Source organism: Pseudorasbora parva, chromosome 3 (assembly GCF_024679245.1).
Source record: "Pseudorasbora parva isolate DD20220531a chromosome 3, ASM2467924v1, whole genome shotgun sequence".
Lineage (NCBI taxonomy): Eukaryota > Metazoa > Chordata > Actinopteri > Cypriniformes > Gobionidae > Pseudorasbora > Pseudorasbora parva.
Window position 1 is genome coordinate 33,401,055 of NC_090174.1, and position 26,969 is coordinate 33,428,023.

General features: G+C 39.6%; 3 protein-coding genes across 3 annotated transcripts in view; 1 reads left to right on the forward strand and 2 right to left on the reverse strand.

Annotated features, from left to right (window-relative positions):
• Positions 1-490: 490 nt before the first annotated feature.
• Positions 491-3,319, reverse strand: tppp2 (tubulin polymerization-promoting protein family member 2). Its single transcript, XM_067438535.1, has 4 exons — positions 3,020-3,319; positions 1,450-1,656; positions 1,200-1,353; positions 491-1,113 (listed from the first exon to the last, which is right to left on the reverse strand). The coding sequence occupies exons 2-4, from the start codon at positions 1,644-1,646 to the stop codon at positions 919-921; spliced, it is 546 nt and encodes a 181-aa protein (XP_067294636.1). The 5' UTR covers positions 1,647-1,656; positions 3,020-3,319; the 3' UTR covers positions 491-918.
• Positions 3,320-14,924: 11,605 nt separating this feature from the next.
• Positions 14,925-22,658, forward strand: ftr84 (finTRIM family, member 84). Its single transcript, XM_067438530.1, has 8 exons — positions 14,925-15,613; positions 16,473-16,568; positions 17,204-17,329; positions 20,487-20,594; positions 20,743-20,899; positions 21,518-21,571; positions 21,652-21,705; positions 21,817-22,658. The coding sequence occupies exons 1-8, from the start codon at positions 15,047-15,049 to the stop codon at positions 22,359-22,361; spliced, it is 1,707 nt and encodes a 568-aa protein (XP_067294631.1). The 5' UTR covers positions 14,925-15,046; the 3' UTR covers positions 22,362-22,658.
• A 1,689-nt stretch (positions 22,659-24,347) lies between these two features.
• nfkbib (nuclear factor of kappa light polypeptide gene enhancer in B-cells inhibitor, beta) overlaps positions 24,348-26,969 on the reverse strand; it is a 4,482-nt gene continuing 1,860 nt past the window's right edge. Inside the window, exons 3-6 of the mRNA XM_067438531.1 lie at positions 26,837-26,969; positions 26,616-26,704; positions 24,897-25,133; positions 24,348-24,816 (exon numbers count right to left, since the gene is read on the reverse strand). The exon at positions 26,837-26,969 is cut by the window's right edge and continues 72 nt beyond it. Coding sequence (XP_067294632.1) covers positions 24,772-24,816; positions 24,897-25,133; positions 26,616-26,704; positions 26,837-26,969 — 504 coding nt within the window. The 3' untranslated portion in view covers positions 24,348-24,771. The remainder of the gene's footprint in view (positions 24,817-24,896; positions 25,134-26,615; positions 26,705-26,836) is intronic.

Here is a 26,969-nt window from a genome sequence, read left to right on the forward strand (position 1 = left end):
TTTTTATTGATTTTATTATTATTTAAAAGAAGGTGGTCATTTTTATTATTTTGTCAGTCTGAATTATTTTAGTCCCAGTCCGTGGGCAGCTGCCGGGCCAGGCGGGCCTGAACCGTCAGATAAAGCGCACAGGCTCGCGACTGGAGGAATACATATGCCTACAAATCAAACGCTTTGGTAAAGTCACACAAATTAAACATTGACGTTCATGTTACACAAAAATAAACACTGAATGTTGTTGTTGTGGTTTTTAACAGTGGGTCATATAGCATATCTTGTCAGTGCGTTTTGTGGTGTTAGGAATTGTTTTTCTGCGCATTTTCCCACTAACTCAAACGTGCGTACACCACCTCCTGAGCTGGCGGAGGATTTGAGCGTGCCGTACGCCAACGTCCATATTGATAAATCTCAAAGTCACCGTGGGTTTGGGTGTACGCAAGGTGTACGCTGGAAATTTGGTGTACGCACTTTTGATAAATGAGGGCCAGTATGATTTGAGGGTGCGTAAATCAAATTTTTATTTTTGGGTGAACTAACCCTTTAAGGAGTGTTGCTTTGTGTGTTAAATGTTTCACTGGTTTGCATTTGGAAACGCTTTTGTGTAAAGCATTCAAGGTATGCATTTTATCAGTTTGTTCCCTTGGATTCAAATCAATGTTTTTCAGGTAGCTAGCAGGTAAGGACAGACAGACAGGTTGCTACATGGTGGTGAGAACCAAACACAAGCCTTACCAAAGGGTATTGATGATTTATAATGGCAGAGTATAAAGTACTTGCAGGTTTGAAAGTGCAAAGTTTTAAATAGGTTTGTTTTTACAGGCAAGCCACAACCCAGCTGTATAAATAAAACCAGGAAGACTTCAAATATATACATTATGTCATGCATAAGGCATTTTCCTCTTTTCATCCTTTACTCTTTCATTCACCCTCTTTTACTTTGCTGTCATAGGTGCCTTGGCCTTTGTATGTCGAGACGTATCCACTAGTGTCAGGGATGTCTTCCCTCCCAACACGGCCTTTCCCTTTTCCAGACGCATCAAAGCGCTCCTTATGAGAACCAGTGAACTTACTGCTGTCTGTTAGCCTGTCCACTGCAGAGGCTTTTGCCACTTTCTGTGGAGAGAAACGTATTATCCATGGTTATTGTACATTGTTGTTTTATCTATGAAAACAGACAGTTTTGTTCAGCTGGTACTCACTGTGACACCAATGTTGGCAGGTTCTTTGCCGGCCATGAGACCGTAGAGAAGCTGTACTGCCTCTTCCTGGCTCTTTCCTTTAAAACGTTTTGGAGCCAGCTCGGCCATGGCTTGAGTGAACTGCTCAAACGTAATTACACGTGCTGATTTAACCCTAAGACACATTAGCAGACACAGAACAGCACAAAATTAGGCCCAGTCATGCATACGTCCATTGAAATGCACAGGACAATAGTGCTAATAATCATACTTGACTTTGCTAAAGACAATGTCCACATCCGTGCTGGTGACATTTTTCCCATCAATGACCTTGCAATCCTTGCACAGCTTAACAAAGTTTTTCCCATTCATCTCATTCCCTGTTGCTTTGGTGTCTCCATGAACTGCAAATTTACGAAATGCTGTCTCAACCTCTGACAGCGACACCTCGCCCGAACCTTCAGCCATGCTGTCAGATCTAGCATGAGAGAAAAAAAAAAACAGAAAGATGTTTTTAAGTTTTGCTTTTTTAATTTTATAATGTTTTATTGCAACATTATATGGATCTTTCCAGTTCAGTCCTTTAGTGTTATTTACTACTATTATATACTATCACATACTAAAATTATTAATATATTTATTTGGCTTTTCAAAAATGTTTTTAAGTTTAAGGTTTTCATCTACTAGTTATATTTTATTTTTGTTCCAGTTTTTGTTCCAGCTTTCAATTAACAAAAAATATTAGAATAATTGTAGTTGTAGTTAATAATAACAACACTGGTTTGCATGGTCAAAACAGTTATCCAGCTGTGATGAAATATTTTATATGATCTGTAAACAACTCTTCATCTTATTTAGTATTTGTGTACTTTGATTTTTTTTTATTTTATTAATATAGGCCTATAATTACTGTTTTACTCAATCCTGTACTACTTTGTTAATATAGTCATATATATCATGGCCTCTCCTAATAACGTATGTCTTGATATCTGTTATAGATAGTTACTGTTCCACACCTTTTTCCATGATCTTCCATGCTCATACATATCTTTCAATATCATTACAAATATCAATCAACAAAACACACACATTTTAATTTTTCATGGGCACATTCCACAGACACAATGATTCTTATACTGTAAAAACTGTATATTCTATACTCTTGCACTAAACCTACCATCACAAAACATTTAGCATTTTTACATTTTCAAAAAACATCACTTAATATAATTTATAAGTTGTTTTCGGATATTGCCATCTTTGTGGGGGCATTTTTTCCCCATAATGTAGGTTTACCAGGACTACACACACGCACCCACACACATGTATATAACTCACTCTAAAAGCCATAATTTAATCAAGTCCACTTTACTAAATTAGCTTCAGTTGTCTTTGCTAGCGCTCTCTCTCTCTCTCTCTCTCTCTCTCTCTCTCTCTCTCTCTCTCTCTCTCTCTCTCTCTAATATTGGGTATTTTTAATTTTGTGAAAGCATCATACAATCCATAAAATCATGATAAATTTGCATCTGCATTTTCCTTTATTTACAGAAAAAAAGTACATTCAATTGTTTAAAGGCTACTCATAAATGCATGAAACGTTTGCATTATGAGAAAATAAATGGTTGTTAAACAAGTAATGCTCTCTATATTCCTTTAATTCTGTATGTGCAGAATACATATTCAAATGCACTGTATTATATGAAATATGTACTATAAAAACAAGCTAACTGTGTCTCATGCATAAATCCCTGCTGGTCTTGTTTAGCCTTGTAGGTATAACACAAAGACTTCCGGATGGGGTGTGTGTTATTGAGAGAAAGAGAAGGAGAGATTCAGCCTACCTGACAGTGAGGTGGACAATCTTGGATGCTTTGATGCTAAGCTGCTACTGAAAGGATGCTGAATGTGGGTGTGTGCTCCTCTTTTTTCCTCTATGCTTGTGCTAAGTGTGTGTGTGTGTGTGTGTAGAATGACGCAAGACGCAAGGGGAGGAGAGAGCACAGCCCAGCACAAATGATGACTTCACTCGGCTCTCTATCCCTCTTTCTGCTACATGTCCTCTTGTCTTCTTGCTATTTTCTCTGCCTTTTGGACCCTTTTCTTTATATTTGTCCTCTCTTTTACATTACTGACTGAGTACTCCTTTGCTTTCTACCTTCTGTCCCTCGTTGTCCTCTCCTCCTCCTGTGTTTGTTTTTGTCCCTCTGCTGCCACACCCTTTCCCATCAGTCTCTGTAGAGCAGCATTCAGACGTTACACATGCAGTGAATCCACACACGTACACACATGTTGTTGGACTGTGATGCTCTAAATGTTATTTGCTCAAATGGCTTCAGTGCATTTTTGTCTAATGGCTCTGAGCAACTCACCACTTACATACAACACGACCACATAGATGGAGACCCAATCACAGCAACTCATCGTTTCTGACAACACAAATAGAGGAACAATGACTGTTGACATTACACAAATATGTTGATTTTAACTCGAATTTGGCCATATTCCAAATAATGTAAATGTTATAATCACTTTAACAATATCTAACATAACTGTTACAATTAGGCTGATGTCAGCATAAGGCCGGGGACACACTGCAAGCATGTCGTGAGCATCTCGGCTGCGTGGCGTGTCCATTTTTATTTCGGCTCCCATGTTAAACGGTCACCATGGAGATCCACTTTTGCGACACGACTGAAGCGTGATGTTGTAACCATGGAGATCCACTTTTGCAACACGACTGAAGCGCGATGTTGTGACCATGGAGATCCACTTTTGCAACACGACTGAAGCGCGATGTTGTGACCATGGAGATCCACTTTTGCAACACGACTGAAGCGCGATGTTGTGACCATGGAGATCCACTTTTGCAACACGACTGAAGCGCGATGTTGTGACCATGGAGATCCACTTTTGCGACACGACTGAAGCGCGATGTTGTGAGAAAAGTCTGACATGCAACAGAAACGCCATGCTCACGCCACGCTAGCAGTGTGTCTCCGGCCTAAGGCCAAACAATGTCTTGGTGGTACAAAAGCCAAAAACATTTTTGGAGAGATAAGGACTTTTTTGGATTGATTACACACTAAAATTAAATGTAGTACACTATTAGCAAAACCTTACACTCAAGAAGCAAAACATCAGCCCATATTTGGCTGCAAAACTCTACACACAGTGATTTGCAAAACACTAAACACACTTAACATACATTACACACAAAAATCTATAATTAAGTCACTTCCTTGCAATACCAAAGCACTGACTGTCAAATTACCACACCGGCCAACCAATTGGTTCAACACAGTCATCAGGCGTGCAAACACTTGTTTGCTTAAAGGGGTACTACAGCGCTGGGAAGATGAATCTGTATTTAAACTGGGTCATCAATGTAGTAGAAATGTGAAATTATTTTTGAATTTGCTGCCTTCTAGACTGAGAAAAGACAGAAAATGTATTTTTGTTGAATGTGGATGAAAGACTACAATTCCCAGAATGCTCCGCTGCCCTGTGAGGCCATTCCCAAAGCCACCGCTACTGGATTACTGTGACTGAGTTGAAGACACTACAATTAAAAACTGAATGTGTCACAGTAATGAGTGAGTCACCGCGCGAGTATCACAGCACTGAGCACTAACTGCAGGAGTCAGATAAATGAGCTGAATGAGCTCTCGTGATGAGAGCTGAGGTAATTGCGACTACACTCGCGGCATACTTTCACAACGCGAGTTCAGTCTGGCGCGTTTCAGTTCATGCCTTTGCAAGCTTAACTTTCATAGAAAGTAATTTGAGAAGTTAAAAGACTTACATTGCTCACCATAGCTCCGTTTAAATGAGTGCCTGTTGTGCCTGAGTGTAATACCTCCCACTGCCCATGCGCGGGTTCAAAACATGCGGAAATGGCTCCCTCTGCTGGCTGTATTCTTTAGCCTTATTTCAAACATTCCTCCTATCGTCAATTTCCATCATAGGAGAAATTTTTCCAGAAATAAAATGCCTAAATCTCTTGTGTCAGGGGGATATGAGGGGGGAAAGCACAATCATTCGAATATACTTCAGGGTTTCTACTGATACAAGGCCATATGCTAATCGCTGAAGTAACCCTTTAATTGTAGACACACCAACCAGGTGTATAAGCACTATAAAAAACAGCAGGTGAGTTCACCAGTTTCTTCAGTCTGCAACATTGGTCTTATGTAGTGTTTGGTGGATTTACATTATATTTGTACATTATTGATGGTAGCCTCCTCTAATCATAGGGAAGCAGAAGTGCTAAAAGTGTTTTAGGTTTATCACAGCAGAGTGTAACTCGTGCAAAGAGAGTATAGTAATGTGAAACGTGTGTGTTTCATATGGTAACAAAGTGTGGTTTTTATACAGAAGTGTATAGTTTTTACAAGAGTGTTTAATTATGCAAAGGATCTGTAGTGTTTTCCTAATTGGGTGTGTGGTTGTGCTAATTGTGTGTAGTGTTTTAAAAACACAGGCCCTGTTTTGAAAATCATGCTTAAGCAATCCAAAAAAACTGTAAATGAACTACAAGAGCTCCCTCTAGAGCATGCTAGAAGAATGGTATCATATTACATCCAATGGCTGCAAAGACAACCTAAAGATGTATGAATCCGCTCATAAATTACAGTATAGTTGCTAAAGCTTAAGAGAACACATAAGCTTTAGAAATGTAAGCATAAACCTGGAGCTTAAAGAACTGTTTCATATTGAATGAATATGAAAGTACTCACTGAAACTAAAATGTATCAATACTAACAGATGTTATGTACACATGCAATTTTGACTACACATTTCTAATACTTGATAGGACACCGGTTGACCCCAAAATATAGATTCAACAAGGTATATGGGAAACATTCTTTCAAGATTTGGTCCATGTGCACAGAAAAGTATTGCGTAGCTGCAGCATTTATGAGAGTCCGTAAATATGATCACATAAGTCCCATCATTGCACTGGCTTCCTGTTTCATCCCGGATCAACTACAAAATCCTCCTGCTCACACATAAATGCATCACCGTACACCTCCATATCTACAGGAACTCATCACTCTGTGATCCTCCACCTGCACCCTCAGATCTTCCTGCCACCTGCTTCTTCAAGTTCCCACCACCAGGCTTCGTACCATGGGGGATCGAGCTTTCTGCTCGTCTGCACCGCGGCTTTGGAACCACCTCCCCAGTGAGCTGAGAGCAGTACAGAGCCTGGACCAGTTTAAAGCTGAACTGAAGACTTTTCTGTTCAGAAAGGCTTTTATGTGTTGATTGCTTGTATTATTCTATATTTTTACTTTACATTATTTTTCCCTTTTCCATTGTTGCACTTTGAGATTGATCATAATGAAAAGTGTTATAAATAAAATATATTTTCAAGAAGATGGCTAGACTGTGATAATAAAAGGATGTACGCTAGCTGTGCCGTATAAACAATTCTTTCAATTGGTAGATGTTAATGTGTGTAAAGAATGTGTCTTTTCTCTGAAGTGCAGGTCTGGCAGCTCAACCAGATGGCGGCTCAGCATCCTTTATCATGTCCTCCCTGGACCTGCAAGGACACCATTGTGACTGCACAGGGATGCCTTATTTTTAACTTTAATGTGAAAAGCTTACAGTATCATCTGTTTCCAGTTATTTTAACTACATAATGTTTTTAATAATGTTATGCTGCCTGATGTTGCAAACTTCTATTTCCATTCTTTTGTTAGGGGTCCAACCGCAGAACCCTATTGTATTTGTAAGGGTTTTTAAATTATCCAAACTTGACGCATTGACAACAGCACATTTTGAGGACACACACCAAGTAAAAAATAAATAAATCCAACAATAGGGAGTGCTACAACAGAACAAAACAAAACATGAAGGGCCCTATTAAGCACGATGTATGTGTCTTTTGCTAGTTTTTAGCCCGGTTATCATTTTCACGTCCAGAACCATTTACATTTACATTTAATCATTTAGCAGACGCTTTTATCCAAAGCGACTTACAAAAAAGGGGAGAGTAATAGAAGCAACGAAACAGACAAGGCCAACAACCTGTAAGAGCTGTAAGAAATCTCAATTAATTAGCACAGCACACAAAAAAAATTTTTTTTTTTTTTTTTATAGACATCTACAACAAAAACTCACGTACGCAAAATGCCGAACACTGGATTTTGATAGCTATGATAACAACCCATTAGGACTAAGGCTGTTGCCCCAACTGTTGTCGTTAAAGGGGGGGTGAAATGCTGTTTCATGCTGAGCTTTTTACACCTTTAAAGACTTGGATTCCCATCCTAAACATAGACAAAGTTTCAAAAACTAATGTTGGACGTTTGATGGAGTATTTCTGTGTTAAAAATACTCCTTCCGGTTTCTCACAAGTTTCAGCGAGTTTTTTTCGAGTATGGGTCTACTTGACGTTAAATAGAGCGGAAGGTCCTTGTATGGGCTGTACGGGCTCTTCTCCCGGAAGGGTGCGCGCGCACGTAACTAGAGGGAGAGAGAGGAAATGCACCGTAAACAGTCTCTCAGGTGCAGATCCAGTCGTCCGTGAACACTTATGACGCGCCGCGCTCCACTTTATTCCTATGGGTGACGTCGAGCGACTTCAACGCTTCAGCACAGCATTCCGGGAAGGCAGCGCTGCATTTGAACCGCTTTGAACGCAGAAATGACGGGAAGCTTCAAGGCATCGCTTCAGTCGCGTCGCAAAGTGGATTTCCACGGTCACTGCTGTCACAGGACTTCACCAAATCATACCAAAGAAGTGTGTTTTTGACAGAGCGGTCCCAGCGATAAAGATTCGGTCCTGCTTTGGAAGCAGCCGGTGAGTAAATCAACTTCAAATGTCTAATGCTATTGGTTACCGTCGCATGAGTAAACATCAGTAAACGATACGATCGCGTGCTTCGTCATTCAAATGCGCTAACGGTTACTCCATTGTTGTTCTGTATAACACTAGTCTGACTCTGACGTGCAAAACCGTTTTGCTTGCTACCTCTAAGGTTTAGTCACATACAATAGTCCATAAACCGAATCATGTCCTCATAAACTGCGCGTAAAGACACACAAAGGCCCCTAAATACAGTCCATACCACAGAGACGGACATCCTGATGTTGCCGTTTCTCCTGTTCAATTTATTTCAGCCTCAGATTTGATTGTGGATCATTATCTGTATTAGCTGAGATAGATGGGTTTCTCCACGCTTGAGGACATCACCGCTTTGTGCACATTCGTCATTCTTTAGCTCCGCCCACACGATACGCCTCCAGGCGCTCGTTTTTTTCCGGAAAGACTCGGTACAGCCCATATTTCTTTTATAAATATGATAAAACTAAAGACTTTTCGGAGATATGAAGGATGCAATACTACTCTATAGGTACTCAAGATTGACATGAGATTGACTGAAACTGAGTGTTTCACCCCCCCCTTTAATGCAGATTCAGTGGCCCAATGGGTTGGTTTTGTATGGCATTCTAGCTAAACGTGCAGCAATAGCCATCTACAACAAAAACTCACGTACGCAAAATACAGAACACTGGATTTTGATAGTTATGATAACTATGTAACATACCTGCCTGAAGGCACAAATCCGGATGAGAGACGTAGATATGATCCAGGAGTGTGCGCTTTTTGGTCGTTGCTGTGGTGATCAGTAAGTGCTATTCTGTATTGGTCAAGTGCAATTGGAAAAGATGTGTCTTAAGATGTTTTTTAAAAATGGCTACAGACTCGGCAGCATGAATTGAGATCGGCAGGTCATTCCACCAGGTGGGAACGGTCCAGGAAAATGTCCGTGAGAGCGATTTCATGCCTCTTTGGGATGGAACCACGAGGCGCCGCTCGCTCGCAGAACGCAAGCTTCTGGAGGGTGTGTAAGTCTGAACAAGTGAGTTTAGGTATATTGGTGCAGAGCCAGTGGTTGTTTTGTAGGCGATAACTAGTGCCTTGAATTTGATGCGAGCAGCCATTGGCAACCAGTGCAGTTTGATAAAGAGAGGCGTAACATGCGCTCTCTTCGGCTCATTAAAGACCACTCTCGCTGTTGCATTCTGGATCAGCTGCAAGGGTTTGATAGTGCATGCTGGAAGCCCAGCCAGAAGAGCATTACAATAGTCCAGTCTGGAGAGAACAAGAGCTTGAACCAGGAGTTGTGCAGCCTGTTCTTATAGGAAGGGTCTAATCTTTCTAATGTTGTATAAAGCAAATCTGCAGGACCGGGCTGTTGCAGTAATGTGGTCAGTGAAGTTTAACTGGTCATCAATCACAACTCCAAGGTTTCTGGCTGTCCTTGATGGAGTTATGGTCGATGAACCAAGCTGAATGGAGAAATTTTGATGAAGAGCTGGGTTGGTTGAGAAAACAAGTAATTCTGTCTTTGCAAGATTGAGTTTAAGATGATGCTCTTTCATCCAGTCAGAAATGTCTGTCAGACAGGCAGCGATACGAACACTGACTGTAGGATCATCTGGTTGAAATGAGAAGTAGAGTTGAGTGTCATCAGCATAGCAGTGATAGGAGAAGCCGTGTTTCTGAATGACAGAACCTAATGGATGACATGTAGATGGAGAAGAGAAGTGGTCCAAGGACTGAGCCCTGGGGAACCCCAGTAGCTAGATGATGTGACTTAGACACTACACCTCTCCATGACACCCTGTAGGACCTACCAGAGAGGTAAGACCTGAACCACTGGAGAGCAGTTCCTGAGATCCCCATCTTCTTAAGTGTTGACAGGAGGATCTGGTGGTTAACTGTGTCAAAAGCAGCAGACAGATCCAGCAGAATGAGCACTGAGGATTTGGAAGCTGCTTTTGCCAGTCTCAGTGCCTCAGTTACCGAGAGCAAAGCAGTCTCAGTCGAATGGCCGCTTTTGAAGCCGGATTGGTTGTAGTCTAGGAGGTTGTCCCGTTCAAGAAACATAGAGAGTTGATTGAACACAACTCGCTCAAGGGTCTTTGCAATGAAAGGCAGAAGGGATACCGGTCGGTAGTTTTCTAAAAGTGCTGGATTCAGAGAGGGTTTCTTAAGCAGTGGGGTTACCCGAGCCTGCTTAAATGCTGTGGGAAAGGTTCCCATGTGAAGAGAAGTGTTGACAATGTGAGTGAGTGCAGGAGTGATTGAAGAAGAAATAGCCTGAAGGAGGTGAGTGGGTATAGGATCAAGTGGACAGGTAGTAGGTAGTAGTAGGACAGGTAGTAGAACCACGTTGTTTAAATAGCAAATGCACTTGCGCCCATTTGTTTGCCCATTTTAACCAACAAAAACCTGGTCTAAAGTCAATAGCACAGAATTGTATATGTTATTTAAAGGCCGTTTTAGTAATATGTGTGGTGCACAATGCGTGTACACTTTGCTTATTACACACACAAACATTTTGAAATTTTAAAAATAAAAAGATTTCCCTCTGGAGAGACGTTCAGCCTTTCTGCTTGCAAGGTAGGCCTACAACCCTTTTGGACCATGTGTGCCGGCCATTTTTTCCATCATTAAACTAGCAAAAGTGGATTCACCCTAGCTGCACCTGCGCCATGTGCTTTAGTTTGGACCAGGGATTTTCAAACTGGGGTCCAGGGAAGGCAATCAGTGGGCGAGAGCAGGAACTTGGCTTCACGCTGACACCAAGGAAGTCAAGTCGACACCCGGCAGTAGTCTTGACAGCCCTTGACTATGCAGATGACATCAGTCTGCTCTCCGACAACATGGAACAAGCACAGGAACTACTACACAGGGTAGAGCTAGAGTGCACCAAGTTTGGCCTAAAGCCTTGTTCAGACTGCAGGATTTTCAAACTCGTCGGGTCACTGCTCTATTCACACTGCATGACTATCTGGGGTATCATTCAGTCACTGCTGTGTTCACACTGCACGATGGTTTGACGAAAGAGGAGTTCACATTGCATGACTGAACAAGAGGAAGAATCGGCAATCACCGACAACTCTCTCTCTCCGGTGCGCAAACTACGTTTCCCAAACTACACGTGCGATGTGACAAGTAAACAACGCAAGATCACACGTGCGTCAGACCGGAGTTCTCGTGCTAGACTTGTTTTGTTATTAAAAATGATAAACTGCACAAAGTTTGCTTCAAATTGTATGTGCGCTGATTTTTGGAGAAAAAGAAAAAAATATTACGGCGGAAGAAATTGTTGGAGAGACAGAGGGAGCCAGGATTGTGTTCTGCATTGAGAGTTTGAGCTAAATAAACAATTTTGTAATGCGCTGCTGCTGTGGCTGGATGTGCAAATGTTTGGCCTTTGTTTCTGTTTGATAGAATTGTAAATATATCTATTAAAATACTTATATTCTGCTCTATAACTCCTCCCTTAACCTCCCGCTGCCCTGTATCTCACTCTTTTATTGGCTGTCGGTCATCGCCGATTTTTCAGTCAGAACGCAGTTCACACAGCAGGAGTTTCAATCCCCGACAGCTCCAGATATTTAGCATGCCAAATATCTCACCGGCGTTGGCGACTCGTCTGCGATTCTCTCTGATCGGGTCTTTGATTATTCACACTGCGTGATTGTCACTCGCGTACACGAGCACCGATTTGCCTATGATCTCGGGCATTTTGTCGGCGATTTCACAAAACCTGTTGGCGACTAAAACTCGGGGCAAAAATCGGGCAGTGTGAACTAGGCTTAAGGATAAATGCAAAGAAAATTGAGGTCATGACCTACAACGTTCATCATAACATCAACCTCTGATAACAGCAGGAGACACTGTGCTGAAAGAAGTTGAGGACTTAAAATACCTGGGCACTGGTCACAAGTGATGAAGTAGGCACTTGCATACAGGGCCCTGAACGGCATGAACAGTGTATGGAACTCCAACCTTTCCCGCCAAATCAAGCTCAGCTTCTTCTACGCAACGGTAGAGTCCGTTCTCCTCTATGGCAGTGAATGCTGGACCCTGAATCCAACCTTAGAGAAGCTCCCTGGACGGGTGCTACACCAGGATGCTGCGTGCAGTGCTTAACATCGGCAAGAGTGAGCATGTAACCAATAAAATCCTGTATGAGGGAATACCAAGAGTGAGCAATAAGATTGCTGTGAGGAAATGAGACTTGCAGGACATTGCCGAAGGCATCAAGAGCTGCCAGCCAGCGAGCTGGTGCTATGGGAACCAACACATGGCCATCGGTCAAGAGGACGTCCCACGCTAACGTATGTGGACATACTCAAGAGGGATGCAGGAGCCCAGAGCACCAATGAACTGGCCAGATGCATGGAGAGTCGGGATGACTGGAGGCAACGATGGAAGGCTCGTCTAAGGACGGCCTAGAGAGAGAGAGGGCTCCTCCGGAAGGTTCCAAGGGGTCCCCAGAAAATTTCAGAGAATAAAAAGACAATGAAAAAACGGATAAAGTCTACCAAACATTCTAACTCTTCCATTTCTAAATGTTTCTCTCCTTTCTTTTTTTCTATCCATCTAATTGGAGAGTTTTCCGCACTTAGTAACCCTTTATCTCGCTCACTGGGGTTGTAAGGCAGTATTCTTAACGCAAAACGTAAGATGCTTCCATACATTATTGTGAAAGTTGCTTATACAAATCATTTTGAATTGAAAATGTTCTTTAGGTTTATACAGCCAATATAGCCAAATTAAGTGAATACAAAAACAGTGGATGGACAACTAGCTAAAATAAAACAACAATTTTAGTAGACCAACTGCCTGTGTAGAAGACAGATTCAGCAGGTGCCAGGAATATAAGTTAAAGGTGCTGTATGTAAGAATGACAGCTTGAAATAGGTCCAAATTTAAAATAAAGTTTTTCCCCACCCATCCCTCAGACTCAACTCTCACGCGGGTTGCCGGTTTGATGACATGCAACAGGAACGTTTATTTTTCTGCATTTAAATGTACATCTTTTATTTCTTTTCTTTCTTTTTTTGATATTTAGATGGATGCCAATGCTTTTTACATCAGGTAGAATCTGCAAACACTGACCCATTTCGTTTGCTGGCTTTCATGGCAGCGGTACATTGTGCTTTATGCCAACTGGCAACATGTGGTGAAATACTATTGGGTAAAATGGCAACGTGCAGTATGGCACATACCAAAACAAAAATAGACATTCTGACACGAAACTTAAAGTCAAAAAATTACAACACTTTTAAGAGAAGTATAGGTGCCTTTGTTTTGCTTTCACTTGAAAAGGGCCTCAGAAAGGAAGGAAACAGAAAATACCAGTTATCAGAACATATCAGACGAGAGAGAGAGAGAGAGAGAGAGAGAGAGAGAGAGAGAGAGAGAGAGAGAGAGAGAGAGAGAGAGAGAGAGAGAGATATGAATGAACATCTGAAGCTTTATTGAACAGTGTCTAAACAATAGTGATGTTCGGTTCTTGAACAAATCGTTCTTTTGGGCCAGTTCTTAGCAGTTAACCAGTTGACCTGCTTCATTAATTGAACTGAATCAAAGTTTAGCTCCGGATTGATGCACAAGACGCAAAAGCCAAAGTAGCAGCAGATCAACCAGCTGTCACAGTTTGCCAAGGACTACGATGATTGAGTTGGTGACGCAAGTCTGAGGCACGTACTGGAAATATGCTTAGTATGACTACTGTTAATAAATAATATTTTATTCAAACCTGGAAAAAGCTTTCTGTCAATATTACAATACATTTTAAGAAAGTTTATTATAGGCTACTTTATAGTAACACATCCGCGTTTGTGCATGTCTGTAATGTGTGCTGTGCATGCTAAACTTTTAGGAATGTAGGCTACTCTACACTTACAATAATGCAAATACAGTAATTAAACAATGCAATATTGATGTGAACATGCCCAGTGGCTGTAGCAGTATCCCTTCTGGTATTCAGTTGTAGGCTATCCGACATAAAGGATCCACGAATGAAACTGTAGCCACAAACACCATTCATTTAAGCGAACTGGTTTTGTTAAATAGGCCTAGTCCTTCATGCATAAAAACGTATAAAAGAATTGCATAGTGACATCACAGCATGATGATGTCAGGAACCTATGAATTGGTGAAACCTATGGCTTTTTGAACCATTAGAAAAGAACCGGTTCACGGAAATTAAATCGGACTTTGAATCACTACAAAACAGGTGGGTATAGCTGCGACTCCAGATGTTGCTCTGAAATGGGCATCAGAACTGCAAAGGCCACCTCTACCCTGTACTAAATTTCCCATCGTGACACCAGCCAGTTTGACCTTGAAATTCTGCCGCGGTTTGTTTGTGATCTACTTACATGACACTAGGCTGTGTGTACAGTACACACTGTGCTGTCATGTCACAGTAGTTTACTCACAGAATGCAAGCACTGACTAGACAAATTTATTCTAACCACTTTCCATATTTACAGACAAAACAGTTTCACATTTCGCTGCAGTGCAGAGAGAGAGAGAGAGAGAGAAAGAGAGCGCACTGTCTTGTCCTTGAGTTTTACTTTAGATTTCACTTAACCGAAAAATGTAACTTTTGTTCTTATGTCATTCCAATTCTACATGACATACTTTCTTCTGTGGAACATAAAAAAAGGTATTTTGAAAAAAAAATTTTTTCCCCCAAACACAAACAATGAAAGTCAAAAGAGTTGTTTTGGACCCCATTGACTTTCATTGTATGAACAAAATTTCTTCAAAAATGTTGGTGTTCCAGAGAATTAAGACAATCATATATGAACAACGTGATAATTAAAATAATTTTAATTTCTGGGTGAACTATCAGTTTAATGCTTGCTTTATCATTTGCTCTAATCGTGTTCTAAGTGACTTCCTGGAACAGGATACCTCATAAACCCTCATCTAAACTCACACTGTTTTTAGTTCAGCACCTTCCCCCTCTGTGCTGATCTTTAAATACAGGTGTGTTCCGGCTTCAGTTGTACTTTCAATTCACCTGTCTTTCTTTTAGAAAATGGCAGAATCCGACTACCTGGAATACACCTGCCCACTCTGCACAGACATCCAGCGGGACCCCGTCACCATCCCGTGTGGAGACACCTTCTGCTTGGAGTGCATTAAGATCTACTGGGACCATTCTGACCCCCTCGGTGTGTACAGTTGTCCGCAGTGCCAGGCGACCTTCACTCCTCGACCCATACTCAGACGTAACGCACCCCACGTAGGCAACCCAGAGCCTCGGCCGCCCCCACGTGAGCTCACCCCGTTTCCTTACTTCAAGCGTGACGCGCTGTGTGATTTCTGTACCGGTCGGCGGAGCAAAGCGGTGAAGTCCTGTCTGATGTGTCTGGCCTATTACTGCGAGACACACATCAAGCCTCACTATGAATCAGCCACGTTTAAACGACACAAACTGGTGGACGAGACAGGACACTTAGATCGGAAGATCTGCCCTCAGCATGAGAAAGGCTTAGAGCTTTTCTGCCGCTCAGACCAGATGTGCATCTGTGTGCTGTGTACAGTAAGAGAACACCGCAGCCACAACATCGTCAGTGCAGATGACGAACGCACAGAGAAACAGGTGAGACATAAGGAGATTACAATTATCGAGAATAGACCAGAACGAGGTCATATCTGAGAAACTATCAAGTCCATTTTCCAAAAAAATTATTTTCTCTTAGTAGTTTTAGATGTTGGTTTCAAACATCTAGTTAAAAATGTTAAATTAAATTAGACAAATCTTTGTGATTTTTGTGAATTTCAGGATTATAGTTTAGTCACCTTTACATTGAAGGACGATTTTAACTGAAAGGTTGGCCTGTGTTCCCAGGCTAAAGATATTTTTTGTAAAAACAAGGCAAAGTTGTGAACTGGTCTGAACTAGTTTATGCATTTATATATATTTTTGTATTAATTCAAAACGGTTTGGTATTTTTGTATGATAAATTATATTTATTATACAAAAAAATTATTGTTTCCTGGCAATGAAAGTTGAAATGTAAAATCTTTGAAGATAGTCGCTTTTTGAAGATATTATAAATCTTTACGGTTTCTGTCTGACTTAAAACATTAACCTAATTTTCTAAAGTTAAAAAGTCAATATAGCCTTACTCTATTTAATAGATCTACAAAATAGAGTAAGTTCCCAAAGCAACTTGTGGACTATTGAATTTAACTTTTTACCAAAAGTTAAATTGAAAGAATATGTTGCAACCTATTTGTAGGACTTTGCATGTAAAAGTCACTTTTGATCAATTTAATGCATCCTTGATGAATATAAGTATTCATTTATTTGATGCAAACCTAAAGTAATTGTTAGGACTATTATAACACTATTGTATTATTTATTTGCCTGAAAAAAAAAATGTTGTCTAGCAAATAAGCTGCTGTAATGAATAATCTCAGAGCTCTCTTTTGTGCGTTTTTGTGTGGGATTATAGAAAGTCTTGGTTACGACTCAGACAGAGGTTCAGCACATTATCCAGGATCGAATGAAAGAACTTCAAGAACTCAGACACAATGTGGATGTTCTCAAGGTTAGTACAGTTCAGAGAGTCATAAAGAAGATTTGGAGTGACACCCAAAAGCCGATTATGTCTTATGACTGAGGAAACCTGCGATAAATCAAACATCAAATAAAGCAAGATGACATGAAACAATTATTAAAATAGTCATTAGGTGAAATATTCGTTATAGCAGCATCTCAACAATCTCAAATAGATTAGTTTGCAGAAGTTATTACTTTTACACCTGTGTGTGATGTCATTAACGACTGTCCTATATAGAGTGAGGTCGAGAAGACGCTGTGCTCTACAGTGTGTTTATCACAAAAACGACTCTATCAAGTCGTTTGAGAATCATTGAACATTGTGGTGATGTGCAATGTATATTTTGAGAAAATGTTACTTTTTGACATTTAAATGCATGTAAACCTGTTGTTGGAGACTTCCAAAATTAAATGATGAAACATGAAGATAGCATAATAAGGGCAAATTTAAATGTACAGTAAAACAAACAAACAAACAAAAAATCTTCAATTTATCCAAGATGGACACAAATATTTACAGTTTTAGTTAATGAACCTGGTTGAAAGTTTTTTTCCCACTTTAAAAAGGTGGATGAAATTAAATGGCTGTGTGGATTGATGCTGATGTTTGCACTTTCTCTTTAGGGCAATGCACACCGGGCACAGACTGAAAGTGATAAAATCTTCAGTGAGATGTTACAGGCGGTAGAGCGATGGCATGCTGAGATAAGCCAGCTCATACAGGCCAATCTACAGGCCTCCATGGCTCAGGTGCATACACATTACATTCAGATGTAATGAATTCAAATCAATGTTGCATTTATTTCATCCATTTTAAATCCCCAGCAGCTTAATGGGAACTGTATTGAGAACAATTTTTTGTTTAAAGTTTAATTTGTGTTGACAAACACTCGTACAGTGAAAAAAGATATAGTCATTGTCAGAATTATTGGCACCCTTGGTAAATATGATCCAAGAAGACTGGGAAACTAAATCTGATTTGTTTGTCCTTTTGATATTTTATTCAAATAATTATATAGTCTTTCTTTGAAGTAAAAGATTTACAAATGTGTGGAAATCTTTTTTTGGATGAGAGCACCCTCCCAAACAACATGGTGTTTGAATGATATTTTCTGAATACTTTCTGACGCTAAGACTCAGCTAATTTCTGTAATTCTCCAGCTGTGATCCTTGGAAAGTCTCAAACTCTTTATAGCTATGTCCCATTTCACAGTCTGCATCCTTCGAAGGGCACAACGAAGGCTTTCCAAATTCAAAAGCTCCTTCAAAAGTGAAATGTGTCCTTTGTTTCCTGTGAAATAAAGGATAGAACAGATGGATCATTTGCGGCCTTGCCAACCCTTGCAACGGGGGTTGCGTTTGCGTGCTTCCAGTAAACACAAAAACTGGCGAACGGCGGTCTTTCGAATCAGCTTTGACCGCGACTCTGGAAGACTTGGAGTTAAGCTTTTCTCTGAAAAAAGAACAAAGAACGGCACTGAAGTCATTCCTAAAAAGGGAAGATGTGTTCAGAGTTTTGCCGACCGGATACGGCGAATGTTTAATCGATCAACAAGCTCTGTTTCACCTTCGTTGCTCTGGTTGGTGTAGCGCTATCCTATCGCGTGCAGAGGGAGTTTGAAAGACAACCGTTTATCCGCCCCTCGGATTGAGCCCTGTCTATGGTGAGTTTCCAGACCCAACATCTTGATGTGGGTCTGGCTTGTCAGGCTAATATCTAGTGGTATAAATGTAAAAATAAAACTTGAGTTCAAATATAGTTTATACTCTTTATTATGTACAGCAATGGGCCATGGTGAATATATTTAGAGTTTGTGAGCACTCTATTGTTTTCAGAAAGTCTAATAAAACTTTCAGAAAAGTCTAGTATAAATATTAGTGTCACTTCTGGCAGCTGTCACAGTTGCTAGGCAACAAGAAAAGTCCCCCGTAGGCTTTTCAAACTGAGGTCCCCAGAAATTTTCAGATTATAAAAAGACAAAGCAAAAATGGTTTAAGTCTACCAAACATTCTAACTGTTTAGTTCTAAATGTTTCTCTCCTTTCTTGCCATATACATGCTTTCCAGTATTGTATATTTGCTTGTTAGCCTGACAAGCCAGATCCACATCAAGATGTTTGGTCTGGAAACTCACCATTGACAGGGCTCAATCCGAGGGGCGGGATAAACGGTTGTCTTTCAAACTCCCTCTGCACGCGGTAGGATAGCGCTACACCAACCAGAGCAACGAAGATGAAGCAGAGCTTGTTGATAGATTAAACATTCGCCGTATCCGGTCGGCAAAACTCTGAACACATCTTCCCTTCTTAAGAATGACTTCAGTGCCGTTCTTTTTTTATTTTCTCATAGAAAAGCTTAACCCCAAGTCTCCAAGTCGCGGTCAAAGCTGATTTGAAAGACTGTTTCTGTGTTTACTAGAAGCATGCAAGCGCAGCTCTGCCGTCATTATGTTAAGCCCCGCCTGAGTTTGGCGTTTAGAGCTCAGAAGGGTTTTGAGAGTTGCTAGACGACACTCGCGGCAGATTAGATTTGCTGCCGCTAGGGTGCGTCTAGATTTCTAGGCTATTTGCTTGTATCTTTTGCTGAGATTTTCTCACTATAGTCCCATTTATCTTGCTCACTAGGGCTTACATACATTTATTGTGGAAGTTGCTTATACAAATTATTTGTCATTGAAAAATGTTCTTCTTCACGTTTATACATCCAACATTGAGTATAGCCAGTTTATGTTTGGAAACAATATTGTATTTATAATGTCACACTTTCTTACTTGCTTGCTTATCTAACAGTTTAAATGTTTTTTTCATAAATAAAATATAAAGATGAATTTTAGGCAGCCCCTCATAAAAGGCACCCTTGTCATATACCTTGTCCTTACCTTGCATCATAAAGTTGAAAAACCCCTGAGCTAACATTTAACAATGTTCAGTCCAAACTTCGTGGCCGTTGAAGGATGCAGCCTTTGAATTGGCACACAGCCTATAGAGACACACATCCTCTTCCAGGCAGTTTTGTAACATCTTTAGTTGATTGGGCCTTCTAAATTATTGCCCTGATGATGAAAATGGGGATTTTCAATGATTTAGCTGTTTTTTTACAGCCAGTTTCTATTTTATAAAGCTCAACAATCTTTTGCTGCACATCAGAACTATATTTATTTTCCTGTGAAACTGGCATGCACCAGTCACCCTGGTGTGCTAAAATTGGAATATAGTTCAGAGATATTTTACTTATAAGAAATTCTAGGGGTGCCAATAGTTGTGGCCAATGTGTTTTGGAGAAAAAAACATTTATTTTTATATGACCCCACCCCTGCCAAGGGTGCCAATAATTCTGACAATAACTGTAACTGATAAGTTTCACACATAATGCAGTTATAGAGCTGTTACAGTTTCTGTGATAGCTTTAAAGGGTTAGTTAATCCAAAAATAAAAATTCCTTACACTGATGTTGTTCGACATCCATAAGACCTCCATTCATCTTTGGAACACAAATGAAGATATTAGTGTTGAAATCCGATGGCTCAGAAAGGCCTCCATTGACACCAATGCCATTTCCTCTCTCAAGACCCATTAAAGGCACTAAAGACGTCGTTACAAAGCCCATCTCACTACAGTGGCTCTACAATAATTTTATGAAGCTACGAGAATAGTTTTTTTGTGCAAGAAAAAAACTAAATAGCGACATATATTGATGGGCCGATTTCAAAACAATTTTTTAAGCTTTATGAATCACCACACATTAGTGTCAAGGAGGCCTTTCTGAGCCATCGGATTTCAACAAGAATATCTTAATTTGTGTTCCGAAGATGAACAAAGGTCTTACAGGTGTTTAACGACATAAAGGTAAGTAATTAATGCCAGTATTTGTATTTTTTTGGTGAACTAAACCTTTAATGTGCTAACAGGCTCAGGGTTACATAGAGAGACTTGAACAAGAGATCATGGAGCTTCAGAAGAGAGATGCTGAACTACGTCAAATACTTGACACTGAAGACAACATTCACTTCCTACAGGTAAAGAACATCCACTCAAATATAAGCCATCATTCAGGATTTCTACCATTAAAAAAAAGTTTTAATCTGTGGACTAGCCTGACTGGAAATTTAACTGGCAGCTACTTAACAGCACAGGTTTTGTTAAATGGCTTCATTATGTATGCAGAATTTTCCTACACTATCAGTTGCACCGGAGCCCATGGTGCCCAAAGTGCTGATAAATCCAGAGTTTTCCTTCAGTGAGATCACCAAGACTGTCTCTGACATGAAAGAACACCTGGACGACATCTGCAAAAAAGAGCTGGGAAACATCTCCAAACAAGGTAACCATGAAAACTAAGGAGACCACTGAGAGGTTAAGGAAAAGACATGACATCTCTATATAGTAGACAAATAGTAGTACACAGGCAGCATACAAAATATAATTAGCTCTGCACCACTTATGGACGTAAATGCAAACAATGAAGCGGAAAGCATCATACACACTATTGTTCAAATGTTTGTGGTTGTCTCCATAAGCTCACAAAGGCTGTCAAAAATACTGTAAAAACTGTAATATTGTTATGTTATTATATAATTTAAAATGTTTTCTAATTGGCAAAAACTAGTGCAGACAGATGGCCCAGTGTGAATTGGCCTTAAATATAATTCATTCTCCTTCAGAAATCATTCTTATTTTCTGATTTGGTGCTCAAGAAACAGCTGTACATTTTCTAAAGATTTTTTTTGATCAATAGAATGTTTAAAAGAACATCCTTTATTTTAAATATAAATATTTTGTTACATTATAAATATCCCTCTCACTTTTGATCAGTTTGATGCATCTTTATAAAATGTACAATATTAATAAAATATATATATTTTTAAAAGTCACCTCGATTTGATGGTAGTGTACATAATGCTATATTTGATCAACTATTTTTGCATGATTCATTTTTCAGTGAGTGATACTTCAGTCTATATCCTGATTCCAAGGTCTGGAGGACGTTTGAATGGTAAGGGGTTTTACATTTCTGTTTATTTAGAAAAAAGTGTTACAGCACACCTCTGCTCATTTATTGCACTATATTTTCAGCTCCAATAAGAACTGATATTCCAGAGCCTAAATCAAGACTGGATTTCCTCAGATGTGAGTGAATTGAAAATTAACATGAATTAATCTCTTAATTTTACAGATAACTTTTATTCTTTCAAATGCTGAATGAGTCTATTTTTACTACTGTTTTTTTCTTTATTTCAGATTCTTGTAAACTTACATTTGATCTCAACACTGCCTATAAAGAGCTAGTCCTTTCAGACGGGAATCATCGGGTAATCCGGAAGCGAACAACCCAGTTCTACCCAGATCACCCGGAGCGGTTCGATGGGTTTTGCCAGATATTGTGCAAGGAGCCGCTCAGTGGATTACGGCATTACTGGGAGGCAGAGTGGAATGGGGAATTTTCCATTGGAGTTGCCTACAAGAGCATCAGCCGTAAAGGTAAGAACTCAAACAGTCTTCTGGGATACAACGATAAATCCTGGAGCCTCCTGTGCTCAGACTCCGGATACTCCGCCTGGCACAATAAGATGGATAAAGATCTGCCAGGAGCAGCTCGTGCCACACGGATCGGTGTGTACCTGGATTACGCTGGAGGATCTGTATCCTTTTATACTGTGTCTGAGACAATGGAGCTCATCCACAGATTTCAGGCCAAGTTCTCTGAACCCCTGTATGCTGGGTTTGGTGTTGGATCATCTGTAACCCTGTGTGTGCAGGAGAAGAACTACCGAACATACCGCTAAAGAGTTCTGAGCTGGCCTTTGACCCTGAGTTCAGGAAGATGTATTCAGGAATTAGAACACATTTTGCAATTTAAGAAAGAAAAAAAGGATTTATATTTTGCATAATGTAAAAGTCTGCAATTAGAATCCTTTGCATTGTGACTATTTTCAGGAGAATTTACCCTCCAATTCCTATACATAACTAATGTGATACTGCCTTTAAAAATGTACTTAATAATAAACAAAATAAACAAGCTTTACATCTGTTCCTCAGCCTAATTTAATTTCTGTCAAAAATATGTCACTACCTATTAATGAGAATCATGATTACAAAGGTTTTTTTTCTACTTTGGTTTGGCTGTAAATATTAGACACACACACACACTTTTTAAAAATTCCAAGTGTGTATAAAAAAGTGAATGTTAGGAGTGAATGTTAAAAATATTTGGGTTCCGATAAGACAGAAGATGTGACTACATCAAGAGAAAATGTTGTATTTGTGTGATTATGTGCACAAGACAAATAAAACTAAAATAAAAGTCTTCTCATCATTATTGTTTATTGTCCATTTGAACGGTTTTTAAGAGTTTTTCAGTCATTTCACCCATCACCAAGTAAACAGAAATATGTACAGATGAGAGGAAAGAAACATTCCACTGCAAATCCAGCTCCCCTCTACAACAGCTGTACCTCAAGGTTTAAGACATGGCTACACTTTCATTAATCCCTAAATGTTAGTCCCTCCTGTCTTTATTCGTACAACTAGAATGACATATTCTCAATGGATTAATAACCATCAACCATGTAATTTAAAACAGGACAAACTTAATCTGCTCAACATTATACAGTCAACTGACAGAGGACAAGTACCAGTCAATCTGGAACCCTGATTATTGAGTATTTTTTGCGCTCACCCCAACAAACAGAAAATCTGAAATAGGCCTATAAACAGGTGACTGTATATATATCCATAACCATAATGCCATATTGAGTGAAGAGATCATCCACTTTTATAGTAAATTAAAAACTCTGTCAAGACAGAACCAGTTTAATCATATATATATATATATATATATATATATATATATATATATATATATATATATATATATATATATATATATATACACACACTTATATGTGTATATATGTGTATAAATATATATGTGTGTGTGTGTGTATGTATATATATATATATGTATATATACACACATATAAGTACGTGTGTGCTTTAATAAGACCATAATTGTGTTTAGTGTAATTTGGAATGTTAGATGCTTCACAGTTTAAATAATATGATAGTGTAACTGTAACCGGTTAGTTAAGTTTAAACATCCTTAGATCAAGAATTTAGCTCTAATTCTATTTCTGTGCATTCAATCCAAAGTTTTGCATTTGTTTCCATTTTTATTGTAGAATTCTGTGATGTCTGTAATTAGTTTATCGACTGACTGACCTACTCTTCATCTCTGCATTCAGCATATCCAGCTCTTGTCTATCCTATTTCAACCCTAAGACCCATTATATGTGAAGAAAGAAGAAAATAATCCACTGTAAACATACAATAGACACTTGGGAGGTCAACATGGAAACAGTGACACTCCACTCGAAAAACACTGCCATTATTTGGTAAACAATAATAGCAAGTAAACCAGTTTATTAAAAACCATTCCATTTTCTCTTCAAGGTTTCCTCAGCTAAACCAGGCTAATAATTTAGTTTAAAAATAAAGAAAGCAAGCCACTATTGTCATGTTGTGGACATAATTGATCTACCCACTAGTAGGAGTAGCACAGCCATGCCGTCATCCAGGGAAATTGGTTCTTAAAGCGATAGCGCGCCCTAAAATTAAATCATTAACTCATCCTTATGTCGTTCCAAACCTTGTGCGACTTATTTCTTCTTAACACAAATTATTTATTAACAAAAAAGAAGGTATTTTACCTAAAGATTTGATAGATATGTTGTCCACACAACATTGGACCCCAATGCCATTTTCTGTGTGCACAAAAAAAAAACATTTTTCAAATCTTCTCCAGAAGAAATAAAGTCATACAGGTTTGAAACATCATGAGGATGATAAAACAATGACAGATTATTCATCATTAAGTAAACTATCCCTTTAATTATGCCATACACATACAGATGAGCCAGTGAGAGGTTTTACTACATAAAAAGCTGCCTCCATTGTTATAGCTTTGAAAAGGCTTTGCGTGATGTCAGGCTTAAATAACTTAGGTCATCCATGACTAACAGAATCTAGCTATGTATTCCATTGAACCAGAAGCAGCAAACTGACATCATACTGTACCTTAAAACAAAATACACACACAGACACACATAATAGCCTCCACCAAATACACTCAGACAGCACAATCGTTCAGCTGGAGTTCAAAGGGTCTAATGGCAGAGTAGTGTCCATGTTTTACAGCTACAGCACTCGCTGTCCATTAATGATGACATCATCAAACTCCTCCTGTAACAGATGATAACAGAAATTATAAGTAAATAATCATACTTTTAAGCATTCTGTTAGTGTGTGTGTTTCTCTCTAACCTCCTCACTCTCTCTGTACTCCTCCTCTTCCTCATCATCCTGTGTGTATGTGGCCCCATAGGAACTAAGTAGGGCCTGCACCTCTTTGTTGGGTCTGTAAAGGGCGCAGTAGTACGGGGTGTGGCCAGCATAAGAGCGCTGATTCACCAATGCGCCGGCACACAATAATAACTCCACTACCGCTGACCTTTGACCTTCCACCGCCCAATGCAATGGAGATCGACCTGACCCCAAATCCTGCAAAGCCAGAGTTAAAGGTAGGGTAGGTAACAATTGGTTAAAAACCTTTTTTTCTAAATTTGTTTAAACTTTCTTTATATATCAATACATAATTAAAATGTAAGTACTCTGAAAAAGAAAGTATAAAAATTGAGTGTCTGTAGACCTCTCACGATTGTTTTAAAGACTCATTATTTCCACTCACACCACCTTCTCCCTTCGGGGCTCTTTCCAAAGCCACGTCCCCAAAACACATGAACGGCAGACCGCTCAGCTGGAAGACGCATTATTTACCTGAGACGAGCGGAGAAGGAGAGGAGTGCATGTAGTGACATTATCATTCAAATGTCACACTGCACGCGCAAGCAGTCCGTTGACATCATATGACATATCTATGGTTGACAGGGCAGAAGCAGTTCATGTGGAGAGTGGGAGCCGTGCGCGCCCGACGCCCGTCCGTTGTGCATTCTGGCAGCTTTTGTCTCGCTGATCACTCGCAGCTGAACCGTGTATTGCAAATACAGACTATAATATCGTACATTCTGTCACATTTGCCGGTGTTCTTCTCCGAGATGTGCTTTGATTTATGACGGGCAGCATATATCTGCTGCAAATGCCCCATTCCCAAACACACATGCATATAATGTGCTGTATATACGTTGTTCACTTGATAAATGTAACATTTAAGTTAAGATAAGCTTAGTTTAATCATTTAAACAGGTCTTGGAAGTTTGGGTAAAATCTTCTGGCAGTGATGTGTTTTCGTGTATTTTATTATTCATTTCACAGCGCTGGATGTTATGTGGTGATTGTGAAACACACGGAACACTGCACTACATGATTTTATGGTGAAATCGGTTATTTCTCATGTTATTCAGGTCAAGTTGATCACGAACTATGCACAGTGGCTTTAATTCAGCGCGAGCAGCTTAGCAAAAATAGACAACAGACTCGCTGACAGAAGGGCATGCTTATAGAACAGCAGAAATATATCGGTTTCTCTACTTTAAATACTCTTACATTTAGTTTAATTTAAACACTTTCAAAAGGGTCAAAGTTTTTTTCACATACATTTTCCATCTGCGTACACATATCTATGCTTGAACTCCTCAAATCAAACAGGTGCGCACGTGGGCAGATCCTGTAGCAAAAGGGGTGGTAGCCATGGTAGCGAGAGAGAGTGACAGTCGCCCAAGCCAATCACTCGTTTCATCACGAAAGAATATAATGAGCGGTGTTTATTGCAGATTAAAAAGTCTAGTCACTCGATTTTTATACTCTTTTTCAGAGTACTTACATTTTAATTATGTACTGACATATAAAGAAAGTTTAAACAAATTTGGACAAAAGTGTTTTAGATAATTCTTACCTACCCAACCTTTAATTATTTAAAAAAAATCTAATAATAAAATATACAAAATATAATATTCAAGAAGAAGATTATATTCTTTTATTTTTTTTAAAATACGGCTGTATTTAAATCGAATGGTAATTACTCACTCGTTGATTGGCATCTGCTCCTGCCTCCAACAGCATTTTGATGATGTCACAATTGCCCCTATGTACAGCCAGGTGCAGTGCACTAACACCTTAAAGAGACAGATGAAAGGAGAAAGGGATTGTATGGATGAATGGCAAAGACAGAGAAGTATACTGATAAAATGAATGAGATTAAAATATTGATCGGAGTGAAAAAATGTTTGCTTGAGCTTGTAGTGTACCTGCATAATTGGTGATGCTTAGGTGCTCTGGTGGGGTTCGTGGGCAGCTGGTGAGCTCTCTCACACACTCTGTGCGAAGCTCCCGGACAGCCAGGTGTAAAGGTGTGTTGCCACCCCTCTCTTGGATCTCCGC